A 22,865-nucleotide genomic window follows, 5' to 3' on the forward strand; every position below is an offset into this window, starting at 1 on the left:
TCTATGGAAGTGTGAAGCTGAGCCATACCAGAATTCTTCAGGACAGAAATGTCTGGTGAAACAAATGGTACTTCCCTGGTCATTCCTTTGTTTAGGTGGCAGTATTGTGAAGAGCAGTGTTTTGAGAGGTAAACACTTGACACATTTCTCATTGTCTTCCCAATAATGGTGGCAATATTACACTGTGCATCGATTTGGTGAGTGCCAGACCTTAACTGTGTTTTTGCAAACATTGAACTAAGCAGATCTGCCCTCTGGAAGTATGTCCTTGGGTTCACACCATCTGTAGTTATGGATTTCACCAGCTGCAGGAGAGGGTTGTCACTGTTATTCATGACAACATTTTGCAATGCAGAGCTGTCACACAAAGTACAGCATAAGCACTGACAAAAGGCATCGAAGGCGCAGGTTTTAACACAGAGATTGACAGTTTACCAACTTTAACAGGCTGATGCATGTTTCCATTTTTTAATAGTCCCACTTTCACTCTTTTGGTCCCAGATGATGAATCTGCATGGAGCCATTCAGTGCAGGAACTCAAGTATGAAGTCCTCTTCCTCTTTTTGGGTGGAAGAATTTGTCCTCTCCAGTTTTCAACCACGTTTTCATCTGCTGTGGAAAGGTTTTTGGCGGGATCAGATTCCATTAAATCGCTAGAATCCATTTTTGTTTTTTCTTCAGCATTGTGTATAATTACTGACGCAGGATTAGCTTCTGCAACATCTGCTGATGTAACTTGTTCCTCCCCTCTTTTTGCTTTGGCAGAGCAAATCCGCATATTTCCTTCGATGAAGGAAAGGTGCCGAGAAATGAAGCGATCCACTCGAATGGGCAAGTTCTCATGTTTGAACAGGCCATGTTTTATATTTTTGAATTCAGCTTCAACATTGGCTGAGCTTGCTGTGAGACTGGTGCTTTTGAAGAGGGGAACCATTATTCCTGTCCACAGTGGTAAGTAACTTGCAAGTCTTATAATGTGTGGCACAATCTCAGGGAGGAAATGAATGTTATCCCTATCCCCATTGGCTGCAGCATGTGTCCTGCTCTCCTCACAAATGTTTGACACCCAGTCTCGTAGGTCAGTCTGGATGTCATTACATGGATCCACTTGATGAACTTCTTTTGTGTCTTCATCTGGAATGATGATGGAGTCTTCTGCAATCTGGGTTTTCAGGTATTTTTTGCACCTCTCTGATTCAAGAGGGGTTCCAGAACTGTCATCACCTTCTGCCTCACTGAGAGCCACGACAGTGATGGCATGTATTAGCTGCTTTGCATGGTCCAAGCTTTGTGCCTGAAGAAGCTTTGCTATTCCCCTGACAAAGAAGTCTTTGACACGGTGTGACTTGTTTTTCAGGCAGTCCCACTGGCAGACCATCTTTATGCAGTGGGCAACATCAACCCTGATATAACAGGGAGGAAGTTTTGCAGACTGGTTCCCAAGTAACACATGGAAGCATTCATCAATGTATGATTTCAGGTTAGGACAAGGAGTGAAGGCCTTCACCAGAGCACCAAGAATAGCCAGGGAAAAGTCACTCACAGCTTCTTTTGGTACAGCTGCGCCTGCACGAAGCCATTCTGTCAGCCATGTTGCAATAGCGTTGATGTCATGCCTTTCTGATAGCATTTGTACAACTGGGACTGAACAGTTGTCTCCCTTCAGAACACCTTGGTATAAGAAGATGTGGCCAGATGTACCATTTGGTCTTGCCAGTTTTCTGACAACAGAACCAGTTGCATCAAAGCAAACTACTGAGGGACATTTTTTGGTCAGTGCCTTATAAACATGTATCTGAGTTTGACTCCAATAGTGACAAAAGAATTTATCCAGACCAGTATCTCTTATACTGCCACTGTTGGGTGTGCTATACTTTAATAACTGCAAAGATAGAACAGGGTCTTTGTCGCCTAACTCCAAATCTTTTCTCTCCTGCTTGGCTTTTCGTAAGGTTGCCAGGTTTGGAAGGTGACTTGGCTCGGGATCTCCAATATCCATCAACTCTGATGCCTTTGCTGACCTCCATACAGATGGTTCCATCCTGCCCTCACACAACTCTTCTGAAATCTGTGCACGAAGGGTTCCTGACATGAATCTTTTGGACTGGCCAGTGTGCAGCGAGATGTCGGCGCCTTCAATGGAACACTGGAGCACCATTGGGCTGTTGACCGTTGGCTCTCTGTCACATGTCATTTTAACACAACTTTGACACTCTTTACAGAAACCTGTGATGTCAATGTACTTACTAGTGACAGTCGGATAAACTTTTGCTCTTTGGAATACAAATGTACAAGTGCTTTTTAACTTTTTCCAAACCAGATCATTAATTATATGACTCCATGTGCCAGGTTTTAAAATTGTGTAATTCCTTTTACAAGATGATGAAAACTTGTCATTATATTCAACTTTTTGTGGTATAAATTTAATCCATTCTTCAAATGGAACGTCGAGCTGAAAATCTGAACATTGACCAGGAGAAGTGGTGTCTGAGTCAAACTCTGTGTCCACAGGGCTTTCAGGATCACTTCCTTGATTAACTTCCAAGCATGACCAGATGTTGTGTCTGTTCAGCTTTACAAATGTGTACAGACTTTTTGCAGACATTTTATTTCCCAACTGCTGACTTATCTCTGTCCAGACAGCGGCAGCTGGAGTGGCTATATGGCCGTTTTCTAGAATGGCCTCTTTTGAGTTGCAGAGAACTGCGAAAAGAGACTCTCTGTCTACCGCTGGCTGTCGAGGCATCTAGTTAAAAAAATAAAAAGGCTTTGATTAGCATTGCTTAAAATAATCAGTGCCTACATGATTTCAAAAAAGCCACAAATTGTATTCTAGCAGTGTCTGCAGACTTAAAATAGTCTTGACTTTAAAAAAATTAAGTTTGTTTTTCCCAGTTTAATTTCTAACATTTAAGCTAATTAAAAAATATATAATTCAATAATGCATTGTTACTTGAAAATGTAAGTACCTGTTAAATTTTAATTTTCCTTTGGAATAATTTTTTTTTATTGAATTCAGAAGATGTGCCCTATGTGCATATGCTTAAGTGTTAATGATTCAATATAAATGTAAAGGCTGCAAGATGATGCCTCACTATGTTTCAAAAGGTTTGAAATATTGACTTAATACAAGTTGTGAATTTAAATAAATGCATATATAAGCTAGCCCTGCATACATCCTCTCTGCTTTTATGGGGATAGATTGCATTGAGTCAATATTTTATGTGAAACCTGAGCATTAATTTACTTACCTTATTCAAAAATCAAAATCGGGGTTGAAAAAATTCCAAAAATGACTTATTCAAAACGATTTGAGACCGCTAGAATATTAACGAGAGGTTAAAATTACACTTGCTCTGTCGCCAAAACAAGATCGGGGTGGTGGTGGTGGTGGTGGGGGAGGGGGCTCACTACAGTGTGGATGGAGACAATCCCAGTTGCGTGAGAACTATGTCAAAGTTCGCAAAACGTGGAGCTTTTCAAAATCCTTGAAGCCCATACACATTTAATGTAAGAAATTGGATGAAATGAAAGTCGTTGCATTGAAAATATATTTACTAAATATTAAGTACATTACTTGGATGAACTTTGAACCAATGACACATTTCCGTTTTACTCTGCAAAAATTTGCTCAAGCAACTAGCAAATTGGCTGTGGATTTTTTTTTCTTTTTTTTTTTAACCGTTAGAGGCTAATGTATATTTTTTACACGTTTGCTGCATAATCAGCAGACAGTACGTCAACAATGTAAATATAATTGTTCAGACCACCTCCGAAATCAAAGCACAGTTACAGGTTATACACATTACGTTAGGGTCAGGGCTGCATGTCCTTTATTAGCAGGATTCAATTATTGTGGAGAGAACGCTACGTTCGTGAGAAAACATTGCTATCTTGAAACATTACTTGAAATGAGACACATTTTTTCTTGTTCTAAGTCTTTATTGAAGCTCAAAACAAAAGATACACATTGTACAATAGCTGAAAATCTGAAGAATTAAAAGAAGTAGCCCACTTTGGTTTGTTTTGGCGCAAGATGGGGTGACGGTGACGTCACCGGCCAAAATTATAACTTTTAATATCTGCGAAAGTTGCGCGAAAATTTCAACTGCACAAACCTGCAAGCGACACTAACGAACTAACCCACTTTGGTTTGTTTTGGAGCATATGGGGGGATGGTGACGTCATCGGCCAAAATTATAACTTTTAATAACTCAAAAACGAAAACTGCACAAACGAAAATTTCAACGGCACAAACCTGCACAAACGGAGCACTAACGAACTAGCCCACTTTGGTTTTTTTTGGAGCATATGGGGGGATGGTGACGTCATCGGCCAAAATTATAACTTTTAATATCTCAAAGACGAAAGCTGCACAAACGAAAATTTCAACGGCACAAACCTGCACAAACGGAGCACTAACGAACTAGCGCACTTTGGTTTGTTTTGGAGCGATATGGGGGGATGGTGAACTCTAGATGACCTAAAAAATAATTTTTAATATCTCAGGAACCAAAATTGCACAAACGAAAATTTCAACGGCACAAACCTGCACAAACGGAGCACTAACGAACTAGCCCACTTTGGTTTGTTTTGGAGCGATATGGGGGGATGGTGACGTCAGATGACCTAAAATTATAACTGTTAATATCTCAAAGACGAAAGCTGCACAAACGAAAATTTTAACGGCACAAACCTGCACAAACGGAGCACTAACGAACTAGCCTACTTTGGTTTGTTTTGGAGCGATATGGGAGGATGGTGACGTCATCGGCCAAAATTATAACTTTTAATAACTCAAAAACGAAAACTGCACAAACGAAAATTTCAACGGCACAAACCTGCACAAACGGAGCACTAACGAACTAGCCCACTTTGGTTTGTTTTGGAGCATATGGGGGGATGGTGACGTCATCGGCCAAAATTATAACTTTTAATAACTCAAAAACGAAAACTGCACAAACGAAAATTTCAACGGCACAAACCTGCACAAACGGAGCACTAACGAACTAGCCCACTTTGGTTTTTTTTGGAGCATATGGGGGGATGGTGACGTCATCGGCCAAAATTATAACTTTTAATATCTCAAAGACGAAAGCTGCACAAACGAAAATTTCAACGGCACAAACCTGCACAAACGGAGCACTAACGAACTAGCGCACTTTGGTTTGTTTTGGAGCGATATGGGGGGATGGTGAACTCTAGATGACCTAAAAAATAATTTTTAATATCTCAGGAACCAAAATTGCACAAACGAAAATTTCAACGGCACAAACCTGCACAAACGGAGCACTAACGAACTAGCCCACTTTGGTTTGTTTTGGAGCGATATGGGGGGATGGTGAACTCTAGATGACCTAAAATTATAACTGTTAATATCTCAAACCAAAATTGCACAAACGAAAATTTTAACGGCACAAACCTGCACAAACGGAGCACTAACGAACTAGCCTACTTTGGTTTGTTTTGGAGCGATATGGGAGGATGGTGACGTCATCGGCCAAAATTATAACTTTTAATATCTCAAAGAGGAAAGCTGCACAAACGAAAATTTCAACGGCACAAACCTGCACAAACGGAGCACTAACGAACTAGCCCACTTTGGTTTGTTTTGGAGCGATATGGGGGGATGGTGAACTCTAGATGACCTAAAAAATAACTTTTAATATCTCAGAAACCAAAACTGCACAAACGAAAATTTTAACGGCACAAACCTGCACAAACGGAGCACTAACCATTCAGACTATTTGCTGAATTTTTTGACGTGGGTGGGGTGTCAGCTTCACACAGCTAGAAAATAGCAGTTAAAAAGATTTAATGGTGCAAGTTCTTTGGCGCTCGGACCCGGCAGAAGACTGTGAGCCGAGGATCGCTGTGAGCAGGAAGTCTACTCGGCAATCTCGGGATAGTCTTCCCCCTTGGACCAAAACTGATGGTGGGGCAGAGCCTGCAGATGGGAGAGCACGGGGGAACTTTGAGGACGTCCCTCATGGTGAAGGTGGAGATGGGGAGGAGGTGGGTCGAAGCACGGCTGATGAGCAGGAAGACCCCAGGGTAGCTCTAACTTTTAAAGGTGTCCTTTGACGACGACTGGCTGCAGCGGCGTGGAGCTCCGGCCAGGCGTGGTGATTAGATGATGTGGAGAAGCTGGATGAGTCTCCCAGTTTGAATTTTCGCCAAGGCTCCATTTCAATCTGGAGAGACTCACACAGAGAAGAAAATAGCAGTTAAAAATATTTGATGTTACAAATTCTTTGGCGTTCGGATCCAGCAAATTGAACAGAAAAAAAAGTTTTGCTTTGCAGACAATTATCCTATCTCCATGTTAAGGTCTTGATGTATGAGATTGAAAAACAGTGGATTGAAATCATGAATTCATTTATTGATACCAAAATAAAGTTGGTCCACTTCCCTTGCTACTGTTAGGAGAATCATTGAATTTGTTATGATTTTACCCATTAGTTTCAGCCATGTTTTATCATGTTTATTTACTCCCACAAATGTGACACATTTGTATCACCTTTATGGGATGTGTCCAGGGTTTTGCAACACTGAGGGCTGCTGGTCATTACTGGAGACATGGCGTTCTGTGTTAGAACGAGACAATGCAATGGCTTTGAACTCATGTTACACAATGTGGTCACTCCAGTTTCAGTTGAACAATATACAAGCCACGTAACCACACTGGAGGGTCAGTTAACCCCTTGGATGATAAACATCTTCTTGTTCAAATATGTGAGTTTCCAAAAATAAGGGTTACTAACAGGGCTGTGCAGAGACCTATGGAGGGGCAGGGGCTCAAATTTAAAAAAGGGGCACATTGAACAAAAGCTCAATACAACAACATAGCAACAACCCATATTAATCAAGAATCTAAATGGATCCTACTACATCATTGCCATCACATGGGGAAATCCAAAGTAAATATAGTCTAAAATTTCCCCAACAGGTATAAAGTTTCTGTTTAGGCTGCTGACAGTCCTGGAGGTTTGAGTTGATCTGAGACTGTAGCTGTTAAACAGACCAGAGGAGAGAAGGTCAAAGGTTATAAAGTTATGAAATAAGCTAATTTGCTGCCATTTTACCAATTAAGCCCTAATAATATCTATTTAACCTCTAGAACAACCTGGCTGCAGACTGATTTATAGATCCAAAAAGCTCAAAGGGGTTTGATGTTAGCAACTCTGAGACCTAGAATTATAAGACTGGAATATCAAGGCAAAGAAAACTCAGTAGCTGCTGGTAGGGGCCATTCAGGGGCCTCCAGACACTCAGGGGCCCCTAGAAATTATAAGACAGGCCATAGATCTAAAACTGTAGCATCATTTATAGAGAATGACAATGTTATTATATTTTATTTAATGTATTCAGCTGATAAAAAAAGTACATTTAGGATTTAATTAGGAAGTTTATTTTGTAAAAGTTTAAAGAATTACCTTGATAGTTTGATTATGTTACCATGGCTGCAATATGGTGTAATCTTTGTGTTTGAATTGGGTTTGTTCGCAAATTCATCACAGCAAATAACCAATGATCAGTGATTGATTTTAAACTCGGTCAATAAACCTGGTCTCCCTCTCACAGATTCACCTTATCAATATTTAAACATGTTAGTGATGCTGAGGTTCTTAGTAGGACGATTCCAGGGGGCAGGGGGGTTCTGTCTAAGGCCCCATATTACCTTGGACCGGCTCTGCATGAGCAGCTGCTGCGATGCGCATCTCTGGAATCTACCTGGAATCTACCTGGAATCCCCCGGTGGCCCCTGTCAGTCTGCCAAAGCTTTGGAGACATTTTGAATAATTTCATTGTGGCATGTTTGGCTTTTTGCTGCGGTTCTACAATATTTTCTCTGATGTTTATTTTGTGAACTCTAAATGTTCTAATTGGGCTGAATCTTCCTTTAACACTTGAGGTTCTGCAGTAACTTCTATTTACAGCCGCGAACCTCCAGCCCAGATCCCGTCAATAGCGGCTTTAACCCGCCTGGTAGAAACGTTAAGGAGAAGCAGATGCGGGTGGTACCGGGTGGTACTGGGTGGTACCTGGTGGTACTGGGGCTTTGAGCTGCATTTTACTCGCGGTGAGAGTTGGCACTGTGTCTTATATCAGGATGTCTGATATAAAGACAGCTATTCTTTATATCTGTCGATGGTGCCGACCCAGACTGCCTGTAATGAACCGAACTGGGCTTTTAGCAGAATGATTAAGTTAAAGTCAGAAGTTTTCTCTGCAGCTGAAGCATTTCTGTGTTTAGGGGTGAGGCGGGTTTTGTCCCGTTATTGCAAAAACGATAATAAAAATATAAATAGAAACAGTTTTTCTGACATCAACATCAGACCTACATTTTTATTCAGAAACCAAGGTAAAAAAATTAAAAATAAAAAGAATAAAATAAATATATATGTTGTTTCTCTTGCCCATAAATTGATAGTTAGAGGACACAGATCCGCCCCCTCCTCCTCCTCACCATGGACCCGGTGTGTGAACAACATGGAGGCTCTGAGAGTCATGATTAGACTGAGGACTAGTTTATTTTTACTAAATTATTATATGTAGCTAAACAGTGTTGTAGAAAGTACTAAAAAACTGTACTTAAGTAAAAGTACAAATACATGGACAAAAATGTACTCTAGTAAAAGTAAAAGTACCACATTAACATTTTTACTTGAGTAAAAGTAAAAAAGTACTGGCTTTTAAAAATACTTAAGTATTAAAAGTAAAAGTACTTCCTGAATGCATTACTTAATCTCTAATACAATATCATTACGTGGACCTATCATATTTAATTTTAATACATGAAATATGTGCCATTTTAATGAACAATGCCACAGATAGAGCATGTTTTTAGTGTGTTTACTCTCTGTGACAGTTTAGATTTAGATTTGTGATTCTATGCATCATAATTTCAGGGATGGAAACATCTTAAATCCACATTCCCATAAAAACACCTAGATATTAAATACTGAGAGCTGAAATAAATTGAACCAATATCATTATCATTTCAAACTCTTCTTCATTCTGCTTTGCTTCCATCTCTGTGGCACAATCCGCAGTGGTTTCCTACCAACCCTAAAGGATACCGCCCTGGATGTTTGTCCATATCACCCATGTCAGAAACCACAACTGTCTGCTCCATTAAACATAGAAATTAAGGCAATGCTCCAATGGTAAACAACACTCAACTATGAATACTGTCCAAGGTGCAAGAAGTAACCAGGCAGAAGGACAGTGACGGTTCTCACCCTGTCTGCCACCATGACAGGTTACCAACACAATCAAAGAGCAATGAGCAGCTCTGCGTTACACGTTCTTGTTTTGTTTATTGGCCAATTAAATAAATCTATCTATTTTTTAATTAAATAAAATAATAATAGCTACTGCAGTGTGTGCAGAGCGTCACAAGAACAAAGAACGGCTCTCAGTGAGGCTTCAGTCCTGTAGGACTTAGTAAAAATCCGTCCAGAAGAATCGGATTGTTCATCACTATCACTATATAGCAGATTTTGGTCACAGCGTTGTCCCATATATGCAACACCTAAAACAACACTTCCACACAATGATTAAACGCATGACTGACAACTATTTTTTTATCACAGATGCACCATATGTGTCTCTGTACAGCTAGCCTTGCTAACATCACGTCCACATAGCTTACCTTCCTTTAAGCTTGCTTTCCAAGTGACGCTAAAAGTCGGACGAAGTTTCCACCATCTGTGAAAGTGAAGCGCTGTTGATTTTACATGTCGCCAAATCTTATGATTTACGTAGCGAAATTCTATTACTGACGATTAGACAATCATCTCCTGTTTAGAGGAAACCACTGCGCATGTCTGGGAGCCCCGCGTGCGACTGAAAGGAGGAGGCGATGGGTGACAACAGTAATTAGCAGGTCACATTATTGCTTGGATTTACAGCGCCTTGTTAAGTTCCTGAACTTCATATTTTAATGGGAAAAAAAGCGCAATGCGACTTGGATGTAACGTGTAACGGGACGGTTTTGTAGAAATGTAGTAAGTAGAAAGTACAGATACTTACTGTAAAATGTAGTGGAGTAAAAGTCGAAAGTATCCATTATTAAATATACTTAAGTAAAGTACAGATACACGAAGAATGTACTTAAGTACAGTAACGAAGTACATGTACTTTGTTACTTCACAACACTGTAGCTAAATATTATTGCTGAGGGGCACAAACAGGCCTTCTGGCATACAGACTAAAAATTAAAATTAAAAAAAAAAAATTTTGAAAAGAAAAAAACTCAAAAAGGGCACTTGGGGCATCAAGGATAAAAAGGGCAGGGGCTCAAGCCCCCTTTGCCTCCACCTCTGCACGTGCCTGGTTACTAATGGAACAATTTTTCTTAACAAGAATATTGTCAAACCAGAATATCCAGCAGGTGCACCAAACTATTAACACTCTGAGCTGGTGATTTTCCATAGAGAAACTTCTTAAGCCTCAGAGCTTCTATCTAAACTGTCTGTTCTTTTCTTTTAACAAATACTGGTGCCTTGCTGGGCTGCACAATGGCGCAGTTGGTAGAGCTTTTGCCTTGCAGCAAGAAGGTCCTGGATTTAATTCCCGGCCCGGGGTCTTTCTGCATGGAGTTTGCATGTTCTCCCTGTGCATGCGTGGGTTCTCTCCGGGTTCTCCGGCTTCCTCCCACAGTCCAAAAACATGACTGTCAGGTTAATTGGGCTCTCTAAATTCTCCATAGGTGTGAGTGTGTGTGAATGGTTGTTTGTCCTGTATGTTTTCTGTGTTGCCCTGCGACAGACTGGCGACCTGTCCAGGGTGAACCCGCCTCTTGCCAGGAACGTTAGCTGGGGATAGGCACCTGCCACCCTCCCGACCACATTAGAACCACATTAAAAAATTATGCACAGGCAGACGTGAAAACTTGTATCTTGGAAGCCAAACAGTTTTTTGTAAAAAAAACAACAAAAAAAAAACAAAAAAAACATCAACATGAAAACAAGGAGTCTCTTCACCTTCAGAAAATCTATTTTACTTCCTCCAGATAAATATCCAGTTTTCCGTAACTGGAAATAACTCACTGAAAGCTTATTCAAAGACAGAAAATTTACCATTTATTTTTAGTCTAGTTTCTAGTGCAAATCTCTCAGTTCACTTAAGAAAAGGCAAAACTAACATATAAGTAACTTTGTAACAAAATATAGGAGCTACTTGGTTTAAGTCAATTCCTTAATATTGATGAACAGGTTATTGTTTCATTTGCTGATTATTTAAGTTACAGGAGGGGTAAATGTTTTATTAGTGAAATAATCTGTCAATGGAATAAGAACGTTTTTCAAGTTTCTTTAGGAAGATGAGTTGTTAAAGTTCCTATTTGTGCAGATGACCCCAACAATCACTGTCCATTCTGTGATTGCACATATTGGAGTCCGTCCTGTGATTGGTGGCTTCCTGTCCAGGAGGAAGTTGTGAACAGAGTTTAAAAGCAGGCATGCAAGACTGCAGACATTCACAGGAAGCTGGACCATCAATGGCTCTGCTGAAAGTTCTGCTGCTGCTGTTGGGGCTGGGTGAGTCTGACAAACTGGAAACACTGGACATACTGGAGACACTTCCTACTGGTTCCAGGGAGGCTGCTGCTCTCTGTGACTCTAAAACTTCCCTCTGATTCTTTGTCAGACATAAACTTTATTGCATATAAATTGTGATGTTTTGTAATCTTTATCTGTTCATCCTTTTTCTGTTCCTTCAGCCACGTTTGCTCCTGTTTTCTGAGTAAAGTCCTCTTTTTTCTTCTTCAGGTGTTTCAATGAACTCACATGTTTCTCTGCACAAGAGAATCATTGGAGGTAAAAAATGTAATGACAAGGAGCGTCTTCATCATGTTCGGTTGGAGGGCAACAATGATACTCATATAAGCTTGTGTGGAGGATCTCTGATCCACCCTAGGTGGATCCTGACTGCAGCTCACTGCTGGAAGTCTCAGCCAGGATGGTAGGAAAGGCCATTAAGACAGTTTTATCTGCAGATGATCAGGTTTTCTATGTGTTCATCATGATCTAACCTGTTCTGCAGGACTATGACAGCAATATTCGGAGTTCATCCAGGAACTGCTAAACAGGAGAAACAGATAATCCAACACAATCCTGTGTTTTATGTTGACCAATGGAATCAGCGGCATGACATCATGTTGCTGAAGCTTCAGAGACCAGTAAGAAATATCCGTCCTGCTCGGCTACGAAGCTGCAATAATCGTCCTAGAATGTAAGTCTTTCTCAGGTCAAAAACATGACTTCAGGTTTTCTGTCTTCATTTCTCCGGTCCTGCTGCCTCTGCTTCAGCACACCTGAGTCAGGTAATCAGGCCACCAGCAGAACTAGACCCTGTTTAGCTCAGGTGTGTTGGACCAGAGACACATAAAGGAATCAGGACACCATCAATGAGGACTGGAGTCTTTCATGGATTTATTTTCCATTCTTTCATTGTTCCTCCTAATGATTCATTTTCTACATTGTCATCATTTTTGACATTTATCCTAATTGTGTTTTAGTGGTGTTAGAGTTCAGCTGGCAGGAGAAGGACCAGTGACATCCAACCCTAATGATGAGCGATGTGAGAGAAATATTGAAGTTATGAGAATAAAATCTTTGCTTCTGTCTGTACAGAGAAGGTTAAGTGAAGAACACTTTTATGATTCTCATGTTTCTCTTCATCAGACGATGAGTTTCCACCACATCTTCAGTGTGTCTACCTGAGAATTAGTGGTTTTACCTTTAGGCCAACACTTGGACATCTCGTCATTGCTGAAGCACCAAACAAGGAGGCGTACTATGTATGTTTGTTTCTTCAATATTTCTCCACAGAGAGGAGAAAATGTTTATGTTTTACAACATAAATATATTGTTATAAATTTTCCTACAGGGTGACTCCGGTGGAGGAGTGGTGTTCAACCACCAGATTTATGGTGTGATTTCTGCTCGTGACGAAAGCTCTCCATTTCGGAAACCAATTTACAGCATGGTTGTGTGTGAATACATGAAGTGGATAAGGAATACATTTTAGGCCAAAAAAACGTAAATTATCATGAAATAAAAAATTCATCAAATTTCCTCTCAGATGTAATTTTATAGCTATACCTCCATCAGTTTGTTCTATAGGTTTATAGAATTATCATAAATTAATATGATTATATTAATTGTTTTTTCTCACCTGAATTTGACCTCCCTAATGGAGCTTTCTCTGCCTCTGAAATGAAAAAAATAAATCAATAAATTAATAAAAAAATAATTTCCTGTCTGATCATCTTCACATTCATGGTTCAGTTTGTTCACTTGATATTGATCCTGATCTAGAAATGTGACATGAGGAGAAACACCAGATGTAATTTATTAATTCTTTTTTTACTTTATTTTACATCAGAAATGAACATGCAGCATCTAAACTCTGCAGCTCTGGAGTTACTATTCCATCTTTAGTTGTCGTGAACTTTAAACTCCAAGACCAAAGTGCTGTACACAACAATAATGAAACAGAATCTACATAATTCAACAATAAACACAAAATGAAATCCAAACAACTTAAAAATAAATAAAAATAGCATCACGTTTTAATAAAGGAAATAAAGGTTCAATACATAAAAACAATTTAAAAGTCAAAATCTGTAATGAAAGAGAAGTTTTAAGGGAATATGTAACACCAAATAAATCTATTTAATGATAGCTTCTCGTTGCCACATATTTAACATGATAATGATAGAAGAAAACTTTCCTCTATTGCAGTTTAACAAAATGTCACTATTAATTTTAATTTTTAAATTTCTTTCACTGTTGAAAGTAAATTTAAATTATGTTTATCATGTAAAATTTGTAAGATCAATCAATAAATAAATCAATCAACCATTTTTATTTATACAGCACCCGTCATACTAAAAGCAGCTCAAAGTGCTGTACAGATCAATAAAAACAAACCAAAGCAAATAATTACCCACTCCAACCCCACATGGAAATACACAACTGCATGGAAAATGGACAAACTAAGCAGAAATTATTCAATTCAGCAAATACAGTTAAAATGGTGGGCCTTGAGCCTGCTCTTAAAGACAGCAACATTTTCTGGATCCCTCAGGTTCTCTGGCAGACGGTTCCACAAACGGGGGACATAATACTGGGTAAAAGCCTCACAATAAGTGTGTTGTGACTCTTAAAACTGATAATATTCTGATGCCAGAGGACCTCAAGGCCTGCAGGGGTTCATAAGGTAATAGCAGCTCTGCAAGGAATGATTGTTCAAGAAAATTAAAACATTTAAAAACCAGTAAAAGAATCTTAACCTCAATACTGAGACATACTGGAATGATAAAAGTCATACAAATAGAACAGATACAGAGTGACATTCTCCACCCAGCACTGGGCTCCACTCAGCTCACCTTAGGGGTAACACCAAGTGAAGCAAATATTGTAGCTTGAGTTCTGCTTTATTTTCTCCTCATTCTGGTTCCTCTCTAAGGTGTTGGTCTGCCTTAATCAGTTTTTTTATGTGTCACTGTCACCAGTCTTAAATGTTTTGGTTATGTCAGCATGCAGCTTTGTGCGTTTGAGCAGATAAAACAGAAAAGACAAAGAGTCCTTTTTGTCCATAACAGAGTGTTCCTTATGAATTTCTTGTAACATTTTTGGTCTATAAAGTTACAAGATTCATAGTTTCTATGAAGAAGGAGATTTTAGTTCCATTAGTCATTTTATTTTTCAAAACGTAGAAGCAGGACTTTTTTTCTATTTTTTCATGTTTGTCCTTAACGTGATCTTTGTTAGTACACTAGATCCACTTTACACCAAACTAACCTTCAGCCACATAAAATATGTTATTTTTTTCAGTAGCAGATGAATATATAATCACATCTCTAGTTAGTCAAATCACAGATTGTTACTGGCCGGTTCGCCTTGTTACTCCACGCCACTGCTCCTCTCCCTTCTCCCTGGTTTCCTCATGGACTCTTCATGTCTCTTGTTTGGGTTTATTTTTGTTCCTTTGATTTTGTTGTTTTTATAAGTTTGATTTTTTAAAATTACATGTACAACAGAACTTTTATGTTTCCTGCCTGCTGCATTTGTATCCACACTTCTACCACCATGGAAGTGCAATAGTAATGCATTGGACTTTAAAGTCACTCTGACCATTGTGGTCAGTTTGGAATGAATATATGTAATGAAAACACTTACATATAAATAAAATAGTTTTTATAAATACCACAATAAAGCCTATACAAGGAACATAACCACACTGGAGGGTCAGTTTTCTCCTTGGATGATGAACATGTTCTTGATCAAAAATGTGAGTTTCCAAAAATTAGGTTTGCTAATGGAACAATTTTGCATAACAAGAACATTGTCAAACCAGAATATCCAGCAGGTGCACCAAACACTTAACACTCTGAGCTGGTGATGTTCCATAGAGAAACTTCTTAAGCCTCAGAACTTCTATCTAAACTGTCTGTACTTTTCTTTTAACAAATACTGGTGCCTTGCTGTCGCTATCAGCCTGCTGCAGTTGCTGCAGGGACCCTCTGACTGGTTCTGCAGAAACTCTCTAGCCTACATATTCTAACAGGTTGAACAACACTAATGTGGTTAAATGAGTAAAACAATTAAATGAAATTGTTAAGAGACATAACACAATTTTTACTTCACAAATGTTTTCTCTCACACTTTCGAAAAAACAGTTAACAGACATCATTCAACCAGTGAAAACTTCATTATTTATGGCAACCAAACAGAAATCACCTGTTCTTTCTCACCCACTTCATGTTGCATCCATCACTATGAATCCATGAAGCTGCTGTTTCACTTCCCAAAAAAACTCCTGAAAAAATTATGCAAAGGCAGATGTGAAAACTTGTACATTGGAAGCCAAACAGTTTTTTTGGAAAAAAAACATCAACATGAAAACAAGGAGTCTCTTCACCTTCAGAAAATCTATTTTACTTCCTCCAGTTTACAATCACATTTTCTGTTGTGCATAACTCACTGCAAGCTTGTTCAAAGACAGAAAATTTACCAATTATTTTTAGTCTAGTTTCTAGTGCAAATATCTCAGTTCACTTAAGAAAAGGCAAAACTAACATATAAGTAACTTTGTAACAAAATATAGGAGCTACTTGGTTTAAGTCAATTCCTTAATATTGATGAACAGGTTATTGTTTCATTTGCTAATTATTTAAGTTACAGGAGGGGTAAATGTTTTATTAGTGAAATAATCTGTCAATGGAATAAGAACTTTTTTCAAGTTTCTTTAGAAAGATGAGTTGTTAAAGTTCCTATGTATGCAGATGACCCCAACAATCACTGTCCATTCTGTGATTGGACATATCAGTGTCCATTCTGTGATTGGTGGCTTCCTGTCCAGCAGGAGGTTGTGAAGATTTTAAAAGCAGGCCTGCAAAACTGCAGACATTCACAGGAAGCTGGACCAGCAATGGCTCTGCTGAAAGTTCTGCTGCTGCTGTTGGGGCTGGGTGAGTCTGACAAACTGGAAACACTGGGCATACTGGAGACACTTCCTACTGGTCCCAGGGAGAGTGCTGCTCTCTGTGACTCTAAAACTTTCCTCTGATTTGTTGTCAGACATAAACTTCATTGCATATAAATTGTGATGCTTTTTAATCTTTATCTGTTTATCCTTTTGCTGTTCCTTCAGTCATATTTGCTCCTGATTTCTGAATAAATTCCTCCTTTTTCTTCTTTAGGTGTTTCAATGAACTCACATGCTTCTCTGCACAAGAGAATCATTGGAGGTCAAAACTGTGATGACAAGGAGCGTCTTTATCATGTTCGGTTGGAGAGAGACAATGGTACTGATTCATACTTGTGTGGAGGATCTCTGATCCACCGTCGCTGGATCCTGACTGTAGCTCATTGCTGGAGGTCTCAGCCAGAATGGTAGGAAAGTCATTCAGACAGTTTTATCTGCATATAATCAGGTTTTCTATGTGTTCATCGTAATCTAACCTGTTCTGCAGGACTATGAGAGCAACTTTAGGAGTTCATCCACGGAATGCTACACAGGAGACACAGACAATCCAACACAATCCTGTGATGTATTTTGACCAAAGGGAACAGCGGAATGACATCATGTTGCTGAGGCTTCAGAGACCAGTAAGAAATATCCGTCCTGTTCGGCTTCCAAGATGCAATAATCGTCCCAAAATGTAAGTCTTTCTCTGGTCAAAAACATGACTGTCAGGTTCAAGCACCTATTAAAGACAAAATTAATTAAACACAAGAAAGACAAGAGAGATGGATTCTGAATACTCGTGAGGAGAACAGACAGAGATGTGCTTTCAGTTACAATCTCGTACCGCTCTGAAATCACATATGCCTGCTCCTCTCTTTTTATTGCATTTAGGATCCCTATCACATTGGGCGCTGCAACTCTCAAAGGGCGGGGAGAACAAATTATCACATAGTTGCAGCGCTAATGACAATCACTATCTAGACACATGTTTTCTACACACTAGATTCTTCTGCTCCAGGCACGGCGTCGAGCAGACATGTTGTATGTCATCACGGCAACGGCTTTATTGGTATCCAACAGGTCAAGGAGAGCAGAGTTTCCGGCCGGGCCGGAAACTCTGCTGGAAGCGGTTGTCACTGCCTTCTCTCAGTAAGGCCTCAGGAAGGAATCAAAGTTATTCAACACACAGAAACATTCTTTATACTAAGATTAAAATGAAGTAAAATGAAGTAAAAGCATATAAGTAAAAACATTATAAAGATATAACTATAAGGCTACATGAACAACAAATAATTGATAATACCAATAATACAATTTAACCAACAATGACTTCAGGTTTTCTGTCTCCAGTTCTCCGGTCCTGCTGCCTCTGCTTCAGCACACCTGACCCAGGTAATCAGGCCACCAGCAGAACCAGAACCTGTTTAGCTCAGGTGTGTTGGACCAGAGACACATAAAGGAATCAGGACACCATTACTGAGGACTGGAGTTGGACACTCTTGTGTCTGTGGATGAAGTCCTTCATGGATTTATTTTCCATTCTTCCATTGTTCCTCCTAATGATTCATTTTCTACATTGTCATCATTTTTGACATTTATCCTAATTGTGTTTCAGTGGTGCTGTAGTTCAGCTGGCAGGAGAAGGACCAACGTCAACCAACCCCAATGATGAGCGATGTGAGAGAAATATTGAAGTTATGAGAATAAAATCTTTGCTTCTGTCTGTACAGAGAAGGTTAAGTGAAGAACACTTTTATGATTCTCATGTATCTCTTCATCAGACGATGAGCTTCCATCACATCTTCAGTGTGTCGACTTGAGAATTAATCGTTTTACCGTTAGCCCAACACGTGGATATCTAATCGTTACTCAAGCACCAGACAAGGAGGCATACTTTGTAAGTTTGTTTCTTTAATATTTCTCCACAGAGAAAATAAAACGTTTCTGTTTTACAACATAAATATATTGTTATATATTTTCCTACAGGGTGACTCTGGAGGAGGAGTGGTGTTGAACAACAAGATTTATGGTGTGATTTCTGGCGGTGTACGAAGCGATCCATTTCGGAAACCAATTTACAGCATGATTGTGTGTGAATACATAGACTGGATACGCAACACAACTGGGCTTAACAAACCTAAACTATCATGAAATAAAAATTTCATCAAATTTCCTCTTAGATGTAATTTTATAGTTATATCTCCATCAGTTTGTTCTTGAGGTTTGTAGAATGATCATAAATTATTAATTTTGTTTTTTCTCACCTGACCTTGACCTCCCTAATGGAGCTTTCTCTGCCTCTGAAATGTAAAAGTAAATCAATAAATTAATGAAAAAAATATTTTCCTGTCTGATCGTCTTTACATTCATGGTTCAGTTTGTTCACTTGATATTTTTCCTGGACTTAAACATAAAACATGAGTTTTAAATCACATGAAGAGAAACACCAGATGTAATTTATTAATTCTTTTTTTACTTTATTTTACATCAGAAATGAACATGCAGCATCTAAACTCTGCAGCTCTGGAGTTACTATTCCAGCTTTAGTTGTAGTGAACTTTAAACTCCAAGACCAAAGAGCTGTACACAACAATAATGAAACAGAAGTTACATAATTCAACAATAAACAAAAAATGAAATCCAAACAACTTAAAAATAAATAATAGCATCTCATTTTAATAAAGGAAATAAAAAGTTCAATACTTAAAAACAATTCAAAAGTCAAAATCCGTAAAGAAAGAGAAGTTTTAAGGGAATATATAAAACCAGATAAATATATTTAATGATAGCTTCTCATTGCCACATTTTTAACATACGAATGACAGAAGAAAATTGTCCTCTGTTGCAGCTGAACAAAGTGTCACTGTTAATTGTAATTTTTAATTTTCTTTCACTGTTTAAATTAATTTAATTAATTACATAATAAATTATTATGTAAAATGTTTAAGATCAATCAATCAATCAATCATTTTTATTTATACAGCACCAGTCATACTAAAAGCAGCTCAAAGTGCTGTACATATCAATAAAGACAAACCAAAGCAAATAATAACCCACTCCATCCCCACATGAAAATACACAACTGCATGGGAAATGAACAAACTAAGCAGAAATTATTTAATTCAGCAAAGACAGTTAAAATAGTGGGCCTTGAAAGTGCTCTTAAAGACAGCAACTGCTTTATTTCTCCTCATTCTGGTTCCTCTCTAAGGTGCCTTAATCAGTTTTTTTATGTCATTGGTTTGGGTTTAATTTTGTTACTTGGACTTTTTTTTATAAGTTTGTTTTTTAAATTAAATCTACAACAGAACCTTAATGTTTCCGGCCTGCTGCATTTGGATCCACACTTCTACCACAACGGAAGTCCAATAGTAATACATTGGATAATAAAGTCACTCTGACCATTGTGGTCAGTTTGGAGTGAAAATATGTAATAAAAACATTTACATATATAATACAAACCAAAGGTTTGGACACAACTGTGTGTCCAAACCTTCTGTTTAAGAACCACAATAAAGTCTAATTCAATCTGGAGAGACTCAGACAGAGAAAATGAACAGCGATTAAAAAAGGTTTATTGACAGACATGAATTTAAAGTACTTTGGCGCTCGGGCCCCGGCTGTGGTCATCAAGCTGTGAATTGCAATAAGCTCGGATGAGCATTCCCGATGTAGGATAGGAATGTCATCCCCCCGGGACCCGACCCTGGTGGTGGAGGTCGGAGAAGGATGCGAGCTTGAAGATCCGGGCGAGGGAAGGTGGAGAAGGGGTGGAGGAGGGTTGAGCGCGGAAGACGCCATGGATGGAGGTCCTTTTCAGCTGGGCCTTGGAAGGCGATTGGACGTGACGTGGCTTGGTCCAGCGTTGATAGGACAACGGTGATGGGCGGGATGCTCCGATAGGACGAGCCAGGTGGGGCTAAAGAGTCTTCCAGTTTGAATTTGCGCCCAGGCTTCATTTGTTACAAAATAAAATGACAACAATCACTTATTTCCTTAAATCTCCAAATTAAGAACTGAAATTTAAGAATAGTTTTACAGCAAAATATTTGCTGGAGATGTTGCATATTGTAGATCTATGGTCAGAGTAATGACATCAATAAATACTTGTCAATATATTGCCATTGATGCATGACGTCCAATTTAGTGGATAGGTGATCAATTGTAATTTTCTCCAAATACAAAGTGGTTATTTGGAAACTACATCAGTAGTATTAGTATTTAGGAATTGCTTTATATCTTTTTTTTTACCTGCAAGAGTCATATACAGTAGAAGGAGGGACAGGGTCGGTTGGCAGGCTTTTTTGTCTGTTGGCTATATTGGATTTAACAAAAATAATTTCTTGCATTTGCAGCTGATGGCCAGTAGTTGATAGTGTTTTGATTTTATGATGCATTAGTGTCCACTTCTGTGGTATTTAATGCAGCATGAGTTCAGTCCATGCCACCATTAGTTAGGCCATAAAAATGAATTTCATTGTAGAACACTCAAACATAAAAACAAAAAATAAACACAACAAACTCTTGTAGGATTATTCCAGCAATCAACAGCTGTTACATCCTTTATTCATCCGTGTGATTTGACATTGTGAATCACGCTTATTCCTTTAACAACGTAAGCTAACAAACATGCTAACAACTAGCCTTAACAATTGGCTTTAGACATGAAACTATCTCATTTGATTTACTCACCTTTTGTTCTATTAGTGCAATGGAGGCACGGAGTGAAAATAGTCTCAAAAAAACCTGTGTGTGTGTAATACTGGATTTGTAATCCGTGTAAGCATCTTTGTGTGTGACTTTGGATAGCTGTATCTGTTGTTAAGAAACAAGATATTTTCTACCTGTTCCTCGTTATCTCGTCTCCCCAGGTCCGTTAATCCCTTGTGTAAAAGTGAAACCACAAAGACACTTCACAATCAACAAGAATTTTATTCAAACAATCAAGTGCATAAAATCACACCAACAGTTCAACATAATCATCAGAAACCAAAGTCACAAAGAAGAAATTAAGTACCTTAGAAAAATACAAAGACACGCCTTCAGAGACCACTCCGTGGCAGTAAAGACAGTTACACCCCAGTGATCTGATGTTTTAGCTCATTTACTTTTATCTCAAGGCCGGTTCTTTATTGTCTGACGCGTTCTTACGTACAGTTCAGAGGTGGTCTCAAACAGCCTGTAATGACGTGCTGCTGTTTGTATGCCAAAGACCAAGGCCAAGGGATGAATCTATCCACCGTCGAAGCTATCCTCCCTGCACACTTTCCCAGGGCACGAGCGATAAATGTGTTCATTTCATATGGAAACATTTCACTCAAGAAAGCAGGACCAAAGTTTATCAGCTATCTGTGTTTCTCATTTCAAACTGCCTCAAATTGGTTCCTGAACTGCACAGAGCTCTCCTGACTTCTCCTCTGACCCAAGGCATCAAACTGCAGATTTTGTCTGTAAAAGATTAGCACACGTTTCATATAATATCTTCAAACTCTGAGCACAAACTCTGAAACATGAGCAGTTTCAATACCAAAACATCTGTTACACAATATTTTCAGATTAGTTTTCTACTTTGGTTATAATGAACTAGAACATTTTCAAATGAATATATGATTTACACTATTACGACTGGGGTCATTAAATTTCATTATGTAAACGAGTGTGCAGGTGCCTGCTTTAGATTGGTGCCTGGAGGACGACGGGGGACGTCCGATTGGTGGCTTCCCAGATGTGATGAGTATAAAAGCTGCTGACATGGACTTCCTGGGGAATACCTCCTCTGCTCATCTCATCCGGCCAAACTGTTTGATTTGTTTGCTAAACATCTTGGTTTGGAGTTTGTAGGAGTGAGCTGCCATTTATGTTACCTTAGTTCTTTCCTGTTGGGGATAAGTTTTTGTCATTTGGTTTATTTATTTTCAGTTAGGTAAGTTGATTATTATTCAGATTATGTCTTTTGTTTGTTGTTTTGACATTAGCTCATTCTGAAATTATATGCTCCCTTTTTGTCATATCTAAATCAAAGACATATATATATATATATATATATAAATATCACTGTAAAATGTTTAATTTTGTGTGTGTTGGCTGCTTGGGATGGGACGAGCAGTGACCTTTCATGTTATGATCTGACCACCCCTAGACGGGCCGTAACAATACACTTTTAAGAAAGTGATCAAATATAAAAAACTACTGATTAGACAAATTTTAAACAAATCATGATCATTATATCTAAGAAAAATGTTCTACTGATTAAGTTATGTATTGATTAAACCAGGGGTGGGCATTCCTGGTCCTCGAGGGCCGGTGTCCTGCAACTCTTAGATGTCTGCCTGGTCCAACACACCTGAATCCAATAGCTGAATCACCTCCGAAGTGCAGTC

At 38.8% G+C, this 22,865-nt stretch overlaps 2 protein-coding genes and 1 long non-coding RNA gene across 4 annotated transcripts in view; all 3 read left to right on the forward strand.

The window, feature by feature from the left end:
• Nucleotides 1–18,636, forward strand: part of LOC122829327 (hyaluronan-binding protein 2-like) — a 34,985-nt gene extending 16,349 nt beyond the window's left edge. The window contains exons 2-7 of the mRNA XM_044113790.1: nucleotides 16,301–16,486; nucleotides 16,718–16,910; nucleotides 16,991–17,179; nucleotides 18,101–18,162; nucleotides 18,267–18,382; nucleotides 18,472–18,636. Of these exons, the coding sequence (XP_043969725.1) occupies nucleotides 16,301–16,486; nucleotides 16,718–16,910; nucleotides 16,991–17,179; nucleotides 18,101–18,162; nucleotides 18,267–18,382; nucleotides 18,472–18,636 (911 nt within the window). The remainder of the gene's footprint in view (nucleotides 1–16,300; nucleotides 16,487–16,717; nucleotides 16,911–16,990; nucleotides 17,180–18,100; nucleotides 18,163–18,266; nucleotides 18,383–18,471) is intronic.
• Nucleotides 247–2,868, forward strand: LOC122830381. Of its 2 annotated transcripts, none has more exons than XR_006370515.1 (5): nucleotides 247–408; nucleotides 502–622; nucleotides 766–1,554; nucleotides 1,667–1,772; nucleotides 1,953–2,868. It is a non-coding gene; the product is annotated as an uncharacterized LOC122830381 (long non-coding RNA). The 2 variants fall into 2 exon arrangements; XR_006370516.1 differs by having other exon boundaries at nucleotides 1,961–2,868.
• On the forward strand, nucleotides 12,088–13,239 carry LOC122830379 (trypsin-1-like). Its single transcript, XM_044115687.1, has 4 exons — nucleotides 12,088–12,240; nucleotides 12,527–12,588; nucleotides 12,693–12,808; nucleotides 12,898–13,239. Exons 1-4 carry the CDS (start codon nucleotides 12,164–12,166, stop codon nucleotides 13,036–13,038), a joined length of 396 nt encoding a protein of 131 aa, XP_043971622.1. The 5' UTR covers nucleotides 12,088–12,163; the 3' UTR covers nucleotides 13,039–13,239.
• Nucleotides 18,637–22,865: the final 4,229 nt, after the last annotated feature.

This window comes from Gambusia affinis, linkage group LG04 (assembly GCF_019740435.1).
Source record: "Gambusia affinis linkage group LG04, SWU_Gaff_1.0, whole genome shotgun sequence".
Taxonomy (NCBI): Eukaryota; Metazoa; Chordata; class Actinopteri; order Cyprinodontiformes; family Poeciliidae; genus Gambusia; species Gambusia affinis.